The sequence below is a fragment of the Mobula hypostoma genome, chromosome 12, assembly GCF_963921235.1.
Source record: "Mobula hypostoma chromosome 12, sMobHyp1.1, whole genome shotgun sequence".
NCBI classification, from domain to species: domain Eukaryota; kingdom Metazoa; phylum Chordata; class Chondrichthyes; order Myliobatiformes; family Myliobatidae; genus Mobula; species Mobula hypostoma.
Window position 1 is genome coordinate 45,323,577 of NC_086108.1, and position 19,023 is coordinate 45,342,599.

The following is a 19,023-nucleotide window of genomic DNA, read 5'->3' on the forward strand; positions in this document are numbered from 1 at the left end:
AGAATCCTTTATTATCGCCAAGTATGTGGACACATAACAGGGAATTTGATGCCAGTTTCCCTGAGCTCTCGCTGTACAGAATCAAAAAGCAAACAAAACAATAGTGCAAATAATCGTGAACTATATACAGTGAGGTATACCTGTGTATGTACAGGTGGACTTGGTTTATAATAGACTAAAATTCAAGTGTTCATAAGACCGATGGCATACGGAAAGAAACTGTTCTTGTACCTATTTGTCCTGACATATAGTGATCTAAAGCGCCTACCAGAAGGAAGGAGTTGGAACGGGTGATGTCCGGGGTGTGATGGGTCTACAGTGATGCTGCTTGCTCACTTCCTGACTCTAGATGCATATAAGTCCTGGATCGAGGGCAGCTTCACACCAATAATCCTTTCCACAGCCCTGATGGTTCTTTGGAGTCTATTCTTGTCTTGTTTGGTAGTTGATCCAAACCAGACAGTGATGGACGAACAAAGAACGGACTGGATTATTCCTGAATAGAATTGAATCAGCAGCTCCTGAGGCAGGTTGTACTTCCTGAGTTGACGTAGGAAATACAACCTCTGCTGAGCCTTTTTGATAAAAGTGTCCACATTGGGTGTCCACTTCAAGTCCTGGGAGATTGTGACACCCAGAAACCTGAAGGTCTCCACAGCAGACACAATACTATTGAGCTTGCAAGTTTTTCTGGTGGTTGCAAATGGAATTTTGCACTAAGCTATTTGATTGGCCATGAGTCCTTCGTGTGCTTTGAATCACAAAAGTCTGAGACTGGCAGCATAGATGCCCTGTCTCTGATAGCAAAAACGTAGAACTCAGCCTTGTTGGGATTCCCCAGCACAAGAATGAGGAAAACACCTTTCAAATCCTATGCTGATTAAAATTTAGGGCTGTAGTTTTGGAGAAAAAGTTATGTTTTAAATTATTTCTACAAAGCTTCACCCATAGATTTGCCTATCAGAGGGATTTTCAGCAGTGCCTTCTGCAGTATGCCATCTGGACTCATGGTCTGAATATGAGCCAGGTAAATGTAGGAAGAGTCCATGCCTTGACGCTGACTGGGAGCTTGGTCCAATGCAATACAGTTAATGTGATTCTGGTCGTGCATGCAGCCTGGTACAGCCGTTCCGATCTATTATTTTACTTACTTCTTCTTACTTTTAATTTACATTATTTTTTGTATTTTTTTCTCACGGTAACATGTCGAAGCTGCACCCTCTCTAATATGCTGTTAGAGAGAGTTTTATTTGGGTTTCCTTTAGCGCTGGAAATGGTTACATCCTGACATGTGGGACAGAAGCAAGGTCGCATTGTGTATTCCACAGACCAGCAAATTCCGGTCGGCTTAGTGAACAGAGTGGCAGACACCCCTGCTGAAATCCGGAGGAAAACGCACAGAGGGGGATCACAAAGCCGAGGAAAGAGGACCGGGTTGAGACAACAGAGACTTTTGGAGAAGAGGAGTTCAGTGAGTAATACCGTTCCGCCTGACCGGAAGTGCACCGAGAGTGGTAAGCGGCGTGAAGGATTGGGGTGCTTACTGATCTGGCTAACAACGGATGGTGCAATCCGGGGTATATTACGATCGAGGAACGTGTTTGCAGACTGAATATTGAACTTCTTACTGTTGGACCTCGGCCACATTCCACCATGATACAACACTTGGCGGCACGGGAGGTCGTTCCTGCCTGTGGCCATCGAACGTGCAGCTCCTCCCGTGGAGGGTCAGGCACCCTGAGCCAATAGACTGGTCCTGGACTTATTTTCCATCTGACATAGTTTTGCATTTTGTTGTTTGATTGTTGGGGTTTTTTGTATTGCTATATTTATGCTCTATTCTTAGTTGGCGCGTCTGTAACGAAACCAAATTTCCCTCGGGATTTATAAAGTGTATCTATCTATCTATCTATCTATTTATCTCTTTACCCAAAACTGACCCGCAAAAACCTTAATATTTGCTTCAAGTTTAAACATATATTCCCATTGGACAGCATAGACAACTCAATAAACCTAATTAATCTCTGTGCTCTGCACCATGGAGTGAAAAAACATAATAGCTCCCCAACAGTGCAATACCTGAGATAGAGTCACTGAGTTTTTTCTGCTTCTGTACCTGGAAACCAAAGTATTTTGTGCAACATCACAAAATGGTTGGGAATCATTGATGTTAAATCCAGTCTTTGATACTGCCACATAATTTTCTTCAAAATGAGTGTGGACCACAAGGTGCTTCCAAACTTATAACAAGGTCATTTAGCAAAGAATAGCCATTGATTCCCCTCCAATTATCTCCCTCTACAAGATTCATTTCTTGTGGAGCGGATAAATATCTATCAAGCGGAGACCAATTATGAATGAATAAATAAACTTTTTTCAGGCTTCCAGCTGGGTATAGGTGTCGGTTTTAACCAACATTTCATTGACAAACTCTGCCTAGGCATGTCTAGTCTGTCAGTATATATATATATATATATATATATATATATATATATCTCCCTGTCGTACGTCCCTCTTGATTGGTTAGTCCTCATCAAATCAGGTTTCCACTGTCCCAACTTGTTTACAATTGAATTCCAGTTCTTACTTAGAACAAGACCTGTCTTCGTTAAAATTCTTTTCCTCTAGTTTTATTTCAATGGCTTCCTTCACCAGGTGGTCCCCAAAAGCCATTGGCATGGTGCAGTAGTTTTGTGCCATCGAAGTCAATCCTATGGCCGTTACGCGTGCAATGTTTTGCTACTGCCGATTTCTTCGGGTAACCCAATTATCCTTTTATCATATGCTGAACAGCAATTATGGGCTCACTGCTGTAGTGATGTTCTGCTCTATTTTTCGTAGAGTTAAGGTATTCTATTCATGCTGGAAAGGATCTCTCACTAAGCCAAAATATCAAAATGTCCTAACTTTGAAAAATGGATCGGTTGGAGAGTTGTGAAATACTGACTGTCTGTAAAATGGTAGAAAAGCTTGAGATCAATGTAATCAAGAGCATGGGAAGAAATAATCCCCTACATGTCTCTTTGTGTAATAGTTCACGCTGATGATTTATTACCGTAAATTGTTTCATTATCACAAGTGACTAGCCATTTCATAATCTGAATGAGGCAGAATTTAAAAGAAGACAGCAGAAACAATGAAGAAAGGTCAACCTCTAGGCACTGGAGGGAAAAATTAAACTGGCTTCATTTTGAAGACATTAAAAAACTATTAAATTTACTTTAAATAAAAATTAAAGCACTGTTTCAATTAAAAATACTGAAATTACAGCTCCTATACCATTTCTCAAACATACGATTCAGCCATCTCTCTTCTCTGCTAGACTAGAATGATGGCATAGGACTGTATGGCAGAACCCACAACATAATGTTGGGGAATCCCAGCCTAGCTGGACTTCTGTGCTGGACACTACTGGAAGCTCACCAGTAGGGTAGAGTGGCAAATGCCCTGGCATCTGTCATTCAGCAGTATTTCTGTGTAAATCTGGGCTGTATCCCAACAGTTCCCTTTGGAGTCATTAGCCACAGCCAGCTCCATTCAGGTCAGTATGTTCATTTTGATAGTTCAAACACCCATGCAGATCTTTGGAGAAGAGGTTTTCCTGCTAACCTCAGTCCCAGTGCTGGAAAAAAAAAGCTGTATAAGTTCTGTACCAATGCCAGTGTTCCTTTTATTTGTATTTAACCCAGGTAAATGTTATGCCAGGGCTGTACATTGGCAGAGCTGTTGGACTTGTTCTGCCTCGCACCTCCAACTGAGTGGGTTTCCTCTGCCTTTCCCTATTCTAAATTGGCAGGTTAACTGGCCACTTTAAGCTGCCTCTGATTAATTGGGTGATAAAATCTTGGGTGTGGAGTTAGAAGTAATTGGTATATGTGGAGTTAGAATTAATTGGTATATGGGGAGATTTAAATGAAAGTAATATAGGATTAATGTAGATCGGTGGTTGATGTGAACTCGGTGAGCTAAAGGGCTTGTTTCTATGTTGCATAACTTTATGTCACCCAAAGTAAAGATCCAAGCTCTGGAAAAGTTGCAACTGATGGAAAGTTAAGAAAAATGAGGCATGGTTATGTTGAGTGTTCGAGATGAGGGGTTTCTGTTTTCTGTCACCATATCCTTGTGCACCTGAAACCAGTGTTTGGTAATAACTCTTTATAAATGGATCCCCCTCACCTCTAGTCTTCAAACCATCTGTTGCCATCACAAGTGTCTTTTTGTACCACAGCTGCTTCTGGTAAAACTGCAGAACAAATAGGTCTAAGAATTATGAGGATTTCATCAAGAAAGAGAACATGGGGGAAAACTAACAGTACCTTAGATGATGGCTGCATGTGAAATGTTTTTTCCTACCATCAAACTTAAAGTCTGCTTTAAATATTGCAAAGCAGGCCATGCTACCATGGAGTTTTTACAAGTAAGCAATGTGTTTGAAATTGATTAAAGGTTTTTGTTTTACTAAGTTTACATAAATAAAGTGCACCATGTCTGTTAAGTTGTTTCAGTCGCCTTCTCCTAAAACAATATATTGGAAAATGAGGTGCACTGCAAATCAAGCATGTGATGAGTGTCTGGTGAGTCCTGAATTTACAAAAAGCAAGATTCTATGCTGTTGGTAAAGTTTTGGGAGAATGGAGCCAATTACTTGCATTTTAGGTATGTGCTCTATTGGATTGCTAAAAAGGAAATATTTCCTTGCAGGGATGGATCTGTTGTTCTTCCTTTCTCTTCTCTAGCCAGTCCACGGAAAATGCTAGCTCCAGCATTGCTACAGAAACATGGTTCTCACTCACCTCAACCATCAAGCAATCAACTCAACACAGGGCACCATAAATCCTACCCAGTTTTTCAAAGTCAACCGATGCAACCCATTCAAGCAGGTACTTTGAAGTATTTACTTTGGGAGAATACTGTTTAAGCATAAAATATGAAAATGTGCCATTATAAGTAATAAATGTAACTTCTGTGAAGTAAATTAAAATGATCTTGAATACCGTTTTTAAGAAGTTTCTTTTTTCTGGCAGACATTTTAATGTTCACAAATAATAAAAGTTATATTAATTCAGTTATTTATATGTTTAAAAATTACTGGATCTGGTGATGTTCCAGATGAGAACAGCAATACGGTGTGATATTGGCCCAGATGTTGCTCAGTTTTGATACAATATTTCTCACTGATCACCGTCTTAATTAGTTGCTATAGATTTTTGACAGGTTTGGTAAGAGGAGACTTTTTTTTTTCCACTCTGGTGTTGCTCCAGGTCTCATGTTTTCTATGGGAGAACTGCACTATGACTGAACACTGTTTTCTTTACAAATTCCAGAAAGGCAAAGAAGGTTCTAAACTGAATCCCCAATTTGTGCTCAGCTATTTTGGCAGTGCTACAATTAGTTCTGACCATTATCCTTGAGAAAAATCAAGCAGAGTTGCACCATTTGTCATGGAAATTCAGGATAGGATCAGCACGCTGTGCTGTGGTCCTCAGTCAAAAAGCCTGCTGACACTCTCCAATCACACATTGACAGTGCTAACCTAAATGAAGTCTAGATGTTGTTAATGCCTGTGATATTGTACCAGAAGGTAGTATCCACAGGAGAATGAGGGAAGAGTTTGTTAGGTCCAGAAACACAGACAAAACTTTGACCACTGGCAATAACGGTCAAAGGCAATGATGGTCCAGTAGAACTGCCGTTGTTTTGGGCATGTCCTTGGAAGGCTGTGCTAGATCTTGGTGACCATGCTTTAGCCCAAGATGTTTGCAGGCATAAAGTGAGCCTGGATTCCCAATTGTTAGTTAATCTGACTAGCATACTATTTACCAGTAAGAGACAAGGCATGCATGAAGCCCATTAAACATTTACAAGCAGAGACAATATGTAGTGAGACTTGCTAGGAAGGACAGGCAGATGATAGGGCAAAATTGCAGTCAGTGGGATGAGTTGTAGTATAAAAGGGAGACAATCGAAAAGGGTGATGAATACAGAAATGAAGGTGTTATATTTGAATGCAACCCAAGGATGCATATTGTACCAAAAGGACAGGCAGGAAAAGAGAAGGGGTGGTGAGACTGTTGTTAACAAAAATGAAATCATATCCTTAGAGATTACATGGAATCTTTGTGGGAAGAGTTAAAAAACTGCAAGGGTAAATAGACCATGATAGAGTTATATACAGGCCTCTGAACAGTAGCCAGAATGTGGGCTACAAATTACGATGGGAGATAGAAAAGGCATGTCAAAAGGACAATGTTTTGATAGCTGTGGAGATTGAAATATGCAGGTAGGTTGGGAAAATCAGGTTGGTGCTGGACCACAAGAGAGATAATTTGTAGAATATCTTTGGGATGGCATTGGTTGATCCCAGTAGGGGATCAGCTATTTTGCTTGGGTGTTGTATAAAAAAAGCAGGATTTGATTGGGGAGCTAAAGGTAAAAGAACGCTAAGGAGGAAGTGATCATAATATGATAGCATTCACCCTGCAATTAGAGAGGGGGAAGCTAAAGTCAGATGCAAAAGAGAGGGCATACAATGGAGCAAAAATTAGTGGGGAATTAGAGGATTGGGAAACTTTTAAAAAAGAACAGAATGCAAATAAAAAGCCATAAGGCGGAAAAAAGGAAATAATAAAGGTAAGCTAGCCAATTGTATCAAAGGAGATACCAAAACCTTTTTTCAGATTATATAAAGAATAAAAGAGAGGTGAGAGTAGATATTGGATCACTGGAAAATGATGCTGGAAAGTTAGTAATGGGGTACAAAGAAATGACAGATAAAGTGAATAAGTATTTTGCATCCGTCTTCAATGTGGAAGACACTAGCAGTATGCCAGAAGTTCGAGAGTATCGGGGCTGAAGTGAGTGCAGTTGCTATTACTTGGGAGATGATCCTTGGAAAACTGAAGTTTCTGAAGGTAGATAAGTCATCTGGATCCAGATAGTAAACACCCCAGGGTTCTGAAAGTAATGGCTGAAGAGATTGTGGAGTCATTAGTAATGATTTTTCAAGAGTCAATAGATCTGGCATGGTTCTGGCGGAATGGAAAATTGCGAATGTCACTCTACTCTTTAAGAAGGGAGAGAGGCAGAAGAAAGAACCCCAGTGGTAAGGAAGATGTTGGAGCCAATTGTTGAGGATATGGTTTTGGTGTACCCGGAAGCACATGATAAAATGGACCAAAGTCAGCTTGATTTCCTTAAGGGACTATCTTTCCTGACAAATCTGTTGGAATTATTTGAGGAAATAACAAGCAGGTTAGACAAAGGAGAATCAGTGGATGTTGTGTACTTGGATTTGCAGAAGGCCTTTGACAAGGTGCTGCACATGAGGCTGCTTAACAAGATAAGAGCCTTTGGAATTACGGGAAAGGTACCAGCACGGATGGAGCATTGGCTGATTCGCAGGAGGCAAAGAGAGGGAATAAAGGCAGCCTTTTCTGATTGGCTGCTGAAGACTAGTAGTGCTCCACGGGAGTCGGTATTGGGACTACTTCTTTGTATGTTGTGTCTCAATGATTTGGATGACAGAATTGATAGCTTTGTGGCCAAGGTTGTGGATGATATAAAGATAGATGGAGGAGCCGCTAATGTTGAGGAAGCAGAGTGGCTGTCGAAGGACAGATTAGGAGAATGGGCAAAAAAGTGGCAGATGGAATACAGTTTTGGGAATTGTATGATCATGTACTTTGGTAGAAGGAATTAAAGCACATACTATTTTCTAAATGAGAAAATTCAAAAATCGAAAGTGCAAAGGGACTTGGGAGTCCTGGTGCAGGATACCCTAAAGGGTAATTTGCAGGTTGGGTCGGTAATGAGGAAGGAAAATGCAACGTCAACATTCATTTTGAGAGGACTAGAATATAAAGGCAAGAATGTAATGCTGAGGCTTTAGAAAGTACTGGTGAGGTCTCAGTTGGGAGTATTGTGAGCTGTTTTGGGCGCTTATTTAAGAAAGGATATGCTGACATTGGAGAGGGTTCAGATTATGTTCATGAGAATGAGTCTAGGAATGGAAGGGTTATCGTATGAGGAGCAATTGATGGTTCTGGGCCTGTACTTGCTGGAATTTAGAAAAATGAGGGGTATCTTATTGGAAGCTATCAGATGTAAATAACACTATTCTTTGCATTTCTGGTCAGATGCTAAATGCATTTCTTTGGCTTTGTATCTGTACTCGGCACAATGACAATAAAGTTGAATCTAATCTAATGTTGAAAGGCCTAGATAGAGTGGATTTGGAGTGGACCTTTCCTATAGTGGAGGAGTCTAGGACCAGCCTCAGAATAGAGGGATGTCCATTTAAAATGGAAATAAGGAGGAATTTCTTTAGTCGGAGGATGGTGTTTCTGAGGAATTCATTGTCACAGATGGCTGGGGATGCCAGGTCATTGGGTGTATTTAAGGTGCGGGTTGATAGGTTCTTGATAAGTCTGGCATGTGAAAGGGAGAAGGCAAGGGAATGGGGTTGAGATGGAAATTGATCGGCTATGATGAGATGGTGGAGCAGACACGATGGGCTGAATGACAATTCTGCTCCTATGTCTGATGGTCTTGTAGTCTTAACATCTTCATTTTCAAGTTAAAATAAAATTAAGAATAATCCTCTCCTCCTGTGCTCTTACTTCAGTTCAAAATCAGTGAACTTTTTAGTGAGATGAATGAGTATTACAATGAGTGTTCATTAGGAGAACAGAGGAAATAAATTACTAGGCCATTATAAAACAAAACCCCAATAGTAAGAAGTGGTTTCTTAGATATTTTATGTAAGGAAGGTTTTTGGGAAGGACTTATTGATATTTGGGAGTGGAGGAAAAAAAAGGAGAAATTGAGTCTTGAACTTGGTTCAATTTAATTCTTGATGGTACTTCCTTGTTTACCACTAAATTACAAGGTTGTTCAAGACTCAAATATTTTTTTATTGAAACAGTGAAGAAATTTTCAACTAATCAACCACTAATTACCTACTGACTGTCTAGCAAATGGAATTATTGGCATGTAAAGAATTAATTTAGAAGTAAAGTCCAATAACATGGAAAAGATTAAAATAAATTACAAAATCTATCCAAACATGTGGGATGATAATTTTAAATTACAAATGACTATTCAAAGGCTTTGTTATCTTGCTATTAAACCAATGATTGTGGTCTCAACAGTACTGCCACTGAGGTCTGTGTGTATGCACACTGTTCTTACAAAGTGTACTATTCATAACTATGTCTGTTGTGTGGTCCCATGTTTATATATATATATATATATGTTTTAATATTTTTCTTCAGAGATGCTGACATTTTCAGAGGTATTGTTTCATACTTGTTGATAGCTTTACATATCTCATTTAAATTGTCTAGTACACAGAATTCAATAAACAGAAGTTTATTCCATCTGTTAATTCAGAAGATCTCTGCCTGGAGTGGAGATGTCCAATTTATGAAGCTGGAAGTCTACAACCATAGTTGTGAGAGGACATGAGAGCAGAATCACATGTCAGAGTCTGTTTCTTTAAAACCATTCACTATCTTGGTGTCATATTTGATCCTGAGATGGCTGAGAACCATATTTTTGCCTTCAATATAATGCCATGGGAACTAAACAGGATTTATCAATCAGAATGGCACAAGATTTCACATGAGCAACGAAGGGACCTTCGAGCACAAATACACCAATCAATAAAATCTCCACCGCAGGTTGACAAGAGAAGCAAACCAAGCAATAGAGAAACAACATTGAAAAGTAGCATTGCTGTATTGAACCTGTGTGAAGTCCTGGTTTTCCCACTCTTAAGAATACTGCATACAGTTCTGGTCATTGAGGAAATAGAAATGCAGGAAAGATTACAAGGATTATACCAGAAATACAAAGATATTGTTATCAGGAAAGGATGAACAGTTTGAGGTCTCCTTTTTATTGAGAAAAGACATAGTAACCAAATTGAGGACTTTAAAATAATTATTTTAATGGACTGGGAGTAGAAAGAATGTTTTTAGTGGGAAAGAGCATAACCAGAAGCCATTATTATGTTAGTTATTAAGAAATCCAGAGGGAAAATCAGAAAAAAAATTTCTTTACCCAAAAGAGATGGGAATACAGAATATGATGCCATAGGGAGCAGTTGAGGTGAATTCTATCTATATCAATATCTACCTATATCACCAAAGACACCTAGTGCAGGTAATGGATTGCCTTCATGCCTTCCTGCATGAAGTAGTGTCAAAACTCACTGTTTTTTAATTTGGCGTCAGTAGGCCCAAATGAATAATGTGACACAAGCACACACAACTGACGCTATTTAAAAACTGTTCGCTCTCAGCATTGTTAGTGTCTAACAGCCACACAAGTGCACAGAACTGACACTAGTTATAAACTGTTTGGCAGCAGTCTTCTGTCCCAATTAGGTGGCATAGTGATCCAGATAAATGGGGGGAATCCCAGCCCTTTTCTCGATTAGTTTTTGTTCTTTAAGGGTTGTCCCACATAAGTAGCTGCTCCGATTAGCTGAGGGCCCAATTGTCCAGAATCCATACATATTTAAGTGGATACTGAACAAACAGCTGAAAAAGCAAAGGGAACTTCACAAAAAGACATTGATAAAGAAAGACAGGAAGGGACTCAAGTGGAACATTAATGTCAGCGTGGATGGTTGGCCAAATGTATCCATTTCTCTATTATAGTGTATGTTACATGCCATCCTATGTAAGGAGATATGGAGACATCTGGCGAGGTTTTAAGCACCATTTTAAGAGAAAGTAACAGAGGTGGAGGAAGAACTATGAAGTCTTTAGGGAGATAGTTCCGTAGCTTAGAGTCAGGCAGTGACACAACCGTTAGTGGCAGAGTAGTGAAAATCAGGGACCTCAAGAGAACAAAGTTGACAAGTTGGAGCAGTGCAGAGATCTCTGGGCATTGCTGGACTGCTACAGATAACAGAGAGGTAGAAAGGATGTGAGAGGCTATGGGTGGATGTGAAATCTTGGATGAGAAGTATTAAATTATAGAGTTGCTTCACTAGGTGTCAGTTGTCGGCAAACATGGAGGTGATGGGTAAATAGGATTTCTACATGTCAGGGAACAAGCAGGTGAAATTAGTTGGGGGAGGGAATAGGTGACTTGGTGGGTATAATGTGTGGGTGATAGGCGTATAGAGCAAGGTAGGGAGAGAGATCTTGGATAAATCAGGAGAGAGAGAAATAGGTAGGCAGGTAGGTACAGGGTTACCTTTCAGAGTTTCTTCTCACTGGGTCTCCTATTTGCGCTCCTCAATTGATTCTATCTGCCCATCATTGTTCCCTTATCATCTTCCTTACTTATCAGATTCTAAAGGCTATTGTTCACACATGCTTCAAATCAGCTATCATTATCCCTGTCCCAAGGACTCTACACCTTCAAAACTAAATGACTACTGCCCGATGGCACTGATCCCAGTCATCATGAAGTGCTATGCACGGAAGGTGGTGGCACGTATCAAAAACTCCATTCCTGCAGGTGGGACACTCACCAATATGCTTGCAGACAGAACCTCATTATCACACATGCTGTAGCATCTGTCATGTACCTGGTCCTGACACACCTAGAAGTCAAGGACACATATCAGAATGCTGTTTCAGGATTTATTTTTGGCATTCAGCAGGATTGTTCTACAGACCCTGGTGAACAAACTCCTACTCCTCAGTCTAAATACACCACTGTGCAGCTGTGTGTTGGGCTTCCTAACTAGTAGTCCTCAGATAGTCAAGATGCACGACCACTTCTCCTTCCCTGTTATCCTCAACAAAGGTGCCTCCCACCCCCAGGGCCATGTACTGAGCCCATTGCTGTGCACTCTGCTCACACATGATTTCATAGACAAACACCGAGTAATCATGTTGTCAAGTTTGCCACTGACATGACAGTGGTGGGGCTCATCATCAACAACGATGAGATGGTCAGCAGAGAGGAGGTGGAAGAGCTCGGTGCCAGGTAAATAATCTCTTCCTCAATGTCAACAGGACAAAGGAGATGGTTATTGACTTCAGGAGAACTTGCAACATCAGGCCCCTCTTCACATTGCAGGCACAGCAGTTTTAAACGCCTGGGAGTTCACATCTCGCACAACCTCTCATGGTCCCAGAATACATCCTACCCAATGAGGAAAACACACCAATGCTTCTACTATCTGAGGAGGCTGAAGAGAGCTGGACTATGTACATCTATACTCACGTCATTCAACGGATGCGCAGTGGAGAACGTCCTAATAACCTGCCTCACTGCACGGAATGGAAACTGCACTGTCTCTACAATGGGTAGTCAAAACTGCCAAATGCATAACCAGCACCAAACAACTCACCATCAAGGACACGTTTGCAGAAAGGTGCTGGAAAAAGACGAATAACATCATGAAGGATCCCACCCAGCCTGCTCATGGACTGCTTGCCCCAGTCTCATCAGGGAGGAAGCTGTGTAGCATCTATGCCAGGCCACTTGTCAGCTACTTTTCCCAAGCACTAAGGCTGTTCAACACCTCCCTCCACTAACTCAACCCCCCCACGCCCCCAACCACCACTATTTTATCATTTCCTGTCAGTCACCTAATGTACAGACACTCCTGTGCCTAGCATCACTTTATGGACTTACAATCAATCTATGTATATAAGCTATCTTGTGTAATTATATTTATTGTGCTTTTTTATTATTATTCTGTTCTTTATTATGTATTTTGTGCTGTATTGGATCTGGACTAGCAATTATTTTGTTCTTCCTTACGCTTATGTATGGGAAATGACATTAAACAATCTTGAATGCATCCTCACTGATCAGTTTCCAGCCTCTGTCTCTACTTCCACCCTTCCCTCACTTGACTCCATTGCTCCCTTTTGTTTACCTCTCTCCTTATCTGTCTATCAACCATTGGCTGCAGTCTCCCAACTCCATCCCTCAACCCCCTCCGTTTGCCCATCATCCCCCTTCTCACCTGGTTCCAGCCATCAGCTGCTAGTCCTGGCCTCATCCTTCCCTCTCATCTCTTTGTACGGGCTATCTCCCCTCTAGACTCTCAGTCCTGATGCAGTTTCTCAATCCAAAATGTCAACTATCTCTTTGCTTCCACAAATGCTGCTCAACCCCAGGAGTTCCCACAATAATTGTTTTTTTTTTCCCTGCTCCAGGCTGTATCATGTGAAGTTTCTTGTGTCTCCATTTTAGGAATAGTATGAAGATGGAGAAGTCAAGAATAGACTATTGGGGACCCAAGAGATAAGGAACAGGAATGGGAAGTGAAACTAAGAGTAGCAATTATGTTTATTTGTCTATTAAACATTCCTTTCACCAGTTCTGCCCCTTTTTAAAATTTTCATTTATGATTTTTCATGCAAAGAAAAATATTTCAGATTTTTAGTTTAGTTGTCATCTGCATGTCAAGCCTGCTCCGCCATTCAATAAGATCATGGCTGATCTAGCCATGGACTAATCTCCACTTACCTGCCTTTTCCCCATAACCCATAAACCCAGTGTTGGGCACGTGGCCAAGTGGTTAAGGCATTCGTCTAGTTACCTCAAGGTCACTAGTTCAAGCCTCAGATGGGGCAGCGTGTTTGTGCCCTTGAGCAAGGCACTTAATCACACATTGTTCTAGTCTGTGCGAGGAATGGTGCCCCACACAGACTTCCAATCTGCGCCTTGGAAGGCATGAAAATGCCCAACGCAGGCCTCTCATGGTCTGAGTCGACGTTCCCTCCCCCACCCCCCTTAATTCCCTTCAGGAACAGCTTCTTCTCTTCAGTCATCCAGTTTCTAAATGGACATTGAACCCAGGAACACTACCTCACTTTTTCCTCTATTTTTGCGCTATTTTTAATTTAACTATTTTATATATGTAGATAGATAAAAATTTACCTTTATTTATTTATTTATTATTTTCCCATGTTTATCGTGTATTGCAATGTACTGCTGCCACAAAGTTAACAAATTACATGACATATACTGGTGATATTAAAACTGATTCTGATTCTATTGTTTGTTCTCAGGTTACCAAGGAAGTTTTCACACCATGCAGCACGCTTTCCAGTACAGTGATTCATTTAGAACAATGGAGCAAGCTACGATTCACAACTCCCTTTCAGCAGATGATTCACATTGCCCTAGTCCAGTTCAGCATAATGGCTACCATTCATGCATTGCACATGCAAGTCTATCAGGTAAAGAGTGGGACAGATTTACGAGCATGTTGCTCATGTTAATGTGCTATTTCTTTCTTTCTCTTCCACATGGATATGACTTCGATTTTACATGAATGTATAGTAGTATTATCGCTTCCAGAAAACTAAAAAAAAACACATCATAATCCCTCATACAAGAAGTAATTTCGTGATACTTGCTGACTTGTTTATTACTTAAGTCAATCTAGCAGCCACTACCACTTCCAGGTAAAGATTTTGTTGAGTTAAAACTAGATTGTAAGATATCTTTGAATACTTTTACAAGGCACAGAGACCGATTGGTAGTCACTTACATTTTTCATGCTAATAAAAGGATGTTTAAGCCTAACTTGTTTTTGTTTTGCAATGATTAAAAAATATTTTAGAGTAATAATTTGGTTTGTACCTTTTCACCAAATAACTTAGAAGAAAAATGAGTGGGATAACAATAACCAAATAGTGTCAGGAAGACAGTCTGAACAAAAGAGGCCACTACAAATAGAGTCCAGGATTACAAACAATGATAACAAGATAAAAAGGTCAACAAATAAATCTAAGCATGCTGGATTTTTGCATTTTTAATACGATTATCAAATTCGCTGTGCAAATTTTGCAAATGGACGCCCTGTACTTGTTACAGAAGAGATGTGGTTACAGGGTGACCTAGGTTGGGAACTAAATATTCATATTTAGAAATGACAAGCAAAAAGCAAAAGAAGGTGGGTGGCTCTTAAATGAAAGCTAAACACTGAGCAATAGTGAGGAAGGACACTAATTCAGAACATCAAGATTTAGAATAAGCATTGGTGGCACTATGAAATGCTAAGGCACAGAAAGCACTGGTGGGATTCATCTAGTAGACATGCATGTAAGAAGTGTTCTGCAGTGATAGAGATTGCCAAAACATATCAGTAATAAAACTGGAGCATGAATTCTGGAGGGAGACCAAAACTTTGAGGAGCCAGGCTATCCTCATTTGGGATACAATGAGAAAGGGCTCATTTGTAATTTTATTGTGCATGGTGCTTCAGGGGAAATGAGCACAATAAGAAAGCTTAAATAAGGTACAAAGTGAAGTAATTTGATCTGAAACTAGTGTACAAATTTTAAACAAAGAATGCTATGAAGGTGGGAAAAGTAAGAGTCTGCCTTGGTAGATTGAGAAGATTCATTAAAATACTTGATAGTTAAGTGGGAATAACTAGTACTTAAGCAAAGAATGATAGGAACTGTAATAGTTTTACATTCCTTTCTTGTATGAAAGAAAAACAAAGAAAAAAATGATCCAATGATGGGTTGGAAAAGAAGCTACAAATTGTATAAGATCCAAAGTCCAGAATGAATGCATATAAACTTTCTGAAAAAGTAGTAAGCCTTGTGAATGGGAGCATTTTAGAATTCAGTCAAAAAGGTGCAAGAGAGGAGAAATAGAATATGAGAGTAAACTTGCAAGAACATAACTGTAGTAATAAGTAAAGAGAAAAAAGAATCGTGAAGACAAATGTATACCTCTCAAAGTAAGTAATGGAAGAATTTATTATGGGGAAGGAAAGAAAATGGCAGAGCAATTAAAAAAATACTTTGATTCTGTCTTTTTGGAAAAGGGGTGCTAATTACTTCCTAGAAATGCCAGGGAACCAAGAGTCAAATAAAAAGGAAGAATTAAAGGAAATTAGTACCAGTAAAAAGTATGTACTAAAGAAATAGAGACTGAAAGCCTAAAAGAGAGGAAGCCACGGAAGTAATTGATACTTTGGTTGTCATCTTCTAAAATTTTACAGTTTATGGAGGAGGACATTTTTTATATATTGTGAAGAATCCACAAGAGGCTTCAAGGTGATTTATATTAAAAACAATTAAGCGAGTTGTCAAACTAGAGTTTGGAAGAATCTGAGGGAGTCTTATTGAAGCATATAAAATTCTAATAGGATTTGCAGATGTACACTCAGTGTACACTTTATTAGGTACCTCAGGTACCTCCTGTACCAAATAAAGTGACCACTGAGTATATGTTCATGGTCTTCAGTTGCTGTATCCCGTCCATTTCAAGGTTTAACGTGTTGTGCGTTCAGAGATGCTCTTCTGCACACTGCAGTTGCAACACACAGTTATTTGAGTTACTGTCACCTTCCTGTTACTTTGAATAAGTTTGGTCATTCTCCTATGACCTCGCTCATTAACAAGGCATTTTCATCCACAGAATTGCCACTAGTTTCTCACACCATTCTCTGAAAACTCTAGAGACAGCATGAACATCCCAGGAGATCAGCAGTTTCTGAGATACTCAATTCACTTTTTCTGGTTCCAGCAATCACTCCATGGTCAAAGTCACCTCGATCACATTTCTTCACTATTCTGATATTTGTTCTGAACAACAAATGAACCTCCTGACCACGTCTGCATGCTTTTATGCATTGAGTTGTTGCCATTTGATTGGCTGATTAGTTAGTTGCATTAACGAGCAGGTGCACAAGTGTACCTAATAAAGTAACCACAGAGTGTATATGAGACGGATGTTTCAAATGGTTGACAGTTAGCCTGATTTGAAAACACTCTCAGGATATACAGGATAACGTTTCGGACTAAGGTGAGGAGAAATTGCTTTGCTTAGAAGATTGTAAACCAATGGAATACTTTGCCACAAAAAAATTGGTGGAGATCAGGTTGTTGAATGTACTTAAGATGTTACATAGATTTCTGAACACAGAAGGCATCAAGAGATAACGAGATAGAGGATCAGTCACTATCATACTGAATGGTGAAACCACTTATTAGGGCTGATAAATCTTCTCCTGCCCTCTTTTCTATGTTTCTGTAACAAATATTTCAAATAAATTAGATGTTGTGATTGAACTCAACGATGTCTTTGTCAGACTTTATCTGATGCTAATTACTGTACTGAAAATGAGAGACATCAATCAAGCTGCAGTTATTGTAGAACAGGACACAGTGCCATTTTTAATGCCAGGACCCTCAGTTTTAGAACAGTTTGTTGTCTTTGAGATGGAAGTGCTTAAGGATGATCTTGTAGAGGTTATTAAAATGGAAAATGATAACAAATTTATCCAGATGTAGATCGAAATAGATTAGGTATGGTTAACTTCGGGACCACTGTCAAGAACTGCATGAACAGGAGTAAGAAGGTCGTCTGCATCATCTGGATTTATCCGATTGGTGGAATGATGAAGTGAAAACCGTGCAATAAATTGAAGTTACTTGCCATTGCTGGTGAGGCCCACTTGAAATACTGTGCACGGTTTTTATTTCCCTTACCTAAAAAATGATATATGCAATAGCATTGGAGGCAGTCCAAAGGACATGCATCAGACTAATTCCTGGGATGAGAGGGTTGTCTTATCAAGACATTTTGAGTGTATTTACCCTGGACTTTAGAAGAATAATAGTTTTCAGATAAAATCCTCAGGGAGCTTGACAGGGTGGATGTTGAGATAATTTCACTCCAGGCAGTCCCCAGGTTACTGCAGGCTCTGTTCCGGAGAGTTGTTAGTAACCTGAACTGTTTATGTCTGACAGAAACATGATGTTTGGGGATGGATCACAGAAACAGTGGGGATGGGAGGGTAAGCAGCCCTAGCTGGCCTCACTGACTCGCTGAGTAAGCAAGTGAGCCTGCTCAGCACTGTAGCTCTTCATGGATCAGCCCCATGACCGTTGTGCTATAGGGGCCAGGCTTGTGGGAGAGAAGATGCCTGCAGCCCTTCACAGCCAGAAAATCCATTCCCACCCATCCTGCTGGTCTTCCAAAAACTCATTCATATTTATGGGATGTCTATAAGCCAGTCATTTGTAAACCAGGATACTGGGAAGAGAGAATACAAAGTTGGTAGGGAACAGCCATATAAGGCTACCATCAGGATCTTGTGATTCAAGTCCACTTTTACGTTGATCTTCAATGCAAGAGATATGAATGGTATTTCTCTGTATTGTGAGAAGATCAGCAAGGTTTGCAATTAGGCTCCCTTTTGGTAATAATGAGTGCATTCATGTTAAAAAAGAATTGATAGAGAATTGTGGTAGACAGTAAAACCATTGCCTAGAGGTTGTGGTCAGCAATGAGGCACCCACACTTAACTTGTGGATTGTGTAGTCAATTACTTAGAAGAACCTGGGAAAACTGACTAAGCCACAATCAACTGTCAAAATGTTTGATAACTAAACTTTCAGAAAGATCCAAAAACTACAACAAAAATTTTCAAACTATGTAAAAACCTATGTAAAAATTCAAAACACTTAAACAACTTTAAAGGAAATCAAAGGCAAACATTTATATAAACAAAATAAATGATCAATTAGGTAAGTGAATGAGTTACTGTTCCTGCACTGTCTCATCTGCTAATTGTTTGAGCAGATTTGTTATTACGTGTTGTAACAAAACACCACAACTTTGTAGTCCATCGTAGGAATGTAAAATCCATTTTGGAGTTTAGAAAGTTACTTCCCATTGCTGTATTAAGTTCTCCCTTTCATACTGCAGGAAAATTAACGACAGTGTATTGTTTAATAAATATTTCTTTAAAGTGCAAGTACCTTATGGAGAGAGTAGGTAGTTACATACAGCTGTTTGCTCTGTTGAGAACTACAGGTGATGGTGATTGGCAATTTTAATTTGTTGATTAAAACTGTAGAGGCCTGGCTTTTAAATAGAGAAGCACTAAAAAAAATGCACAAAATAGCCAGCCTGCAATGTAGGTAATGATATTTGGTGCTCACAAAGTAAAAGTTACATGGCTGTCATATGATTTATACAGTTAAACAAAATTCAGTGATGAAGGGTTTGGTTTGTCTGCTGATCTCATTGTAATTACATGTATAGTGGCATGCAAAAGTTTGGGTACCCTGT

At 39.7% G+C, this 19,023-nt stretch overlaps 1 protein-coding gene across 1 annotated transcript in view; it reads left to right on the plus strand.

Moving 5' to 3' along the window:
- The window catches only part of LOC134355154 (zinc finger protein GLIS1), a 380,709-nt gene that overhangs the window by 352,787 nt on the left and 8,899 nt on the right, over positions 1 to 19,023 (plus strand). The window contains exons 8-9 of the mRNA XM_063064929.1: positions 4,702 to 4,880; positions 13,992 to 14,162. Of these exons, the coding sequence (XP_062920999.1) occupies positions 4,702 to 4,880; positions 13,992 to 14,162 (350 nt within the window). The remainder of the gene's footprint in view (positions 1 to 4,701; positions 4,881 to 13,991; positions 14,163 to 19,023) is intronic.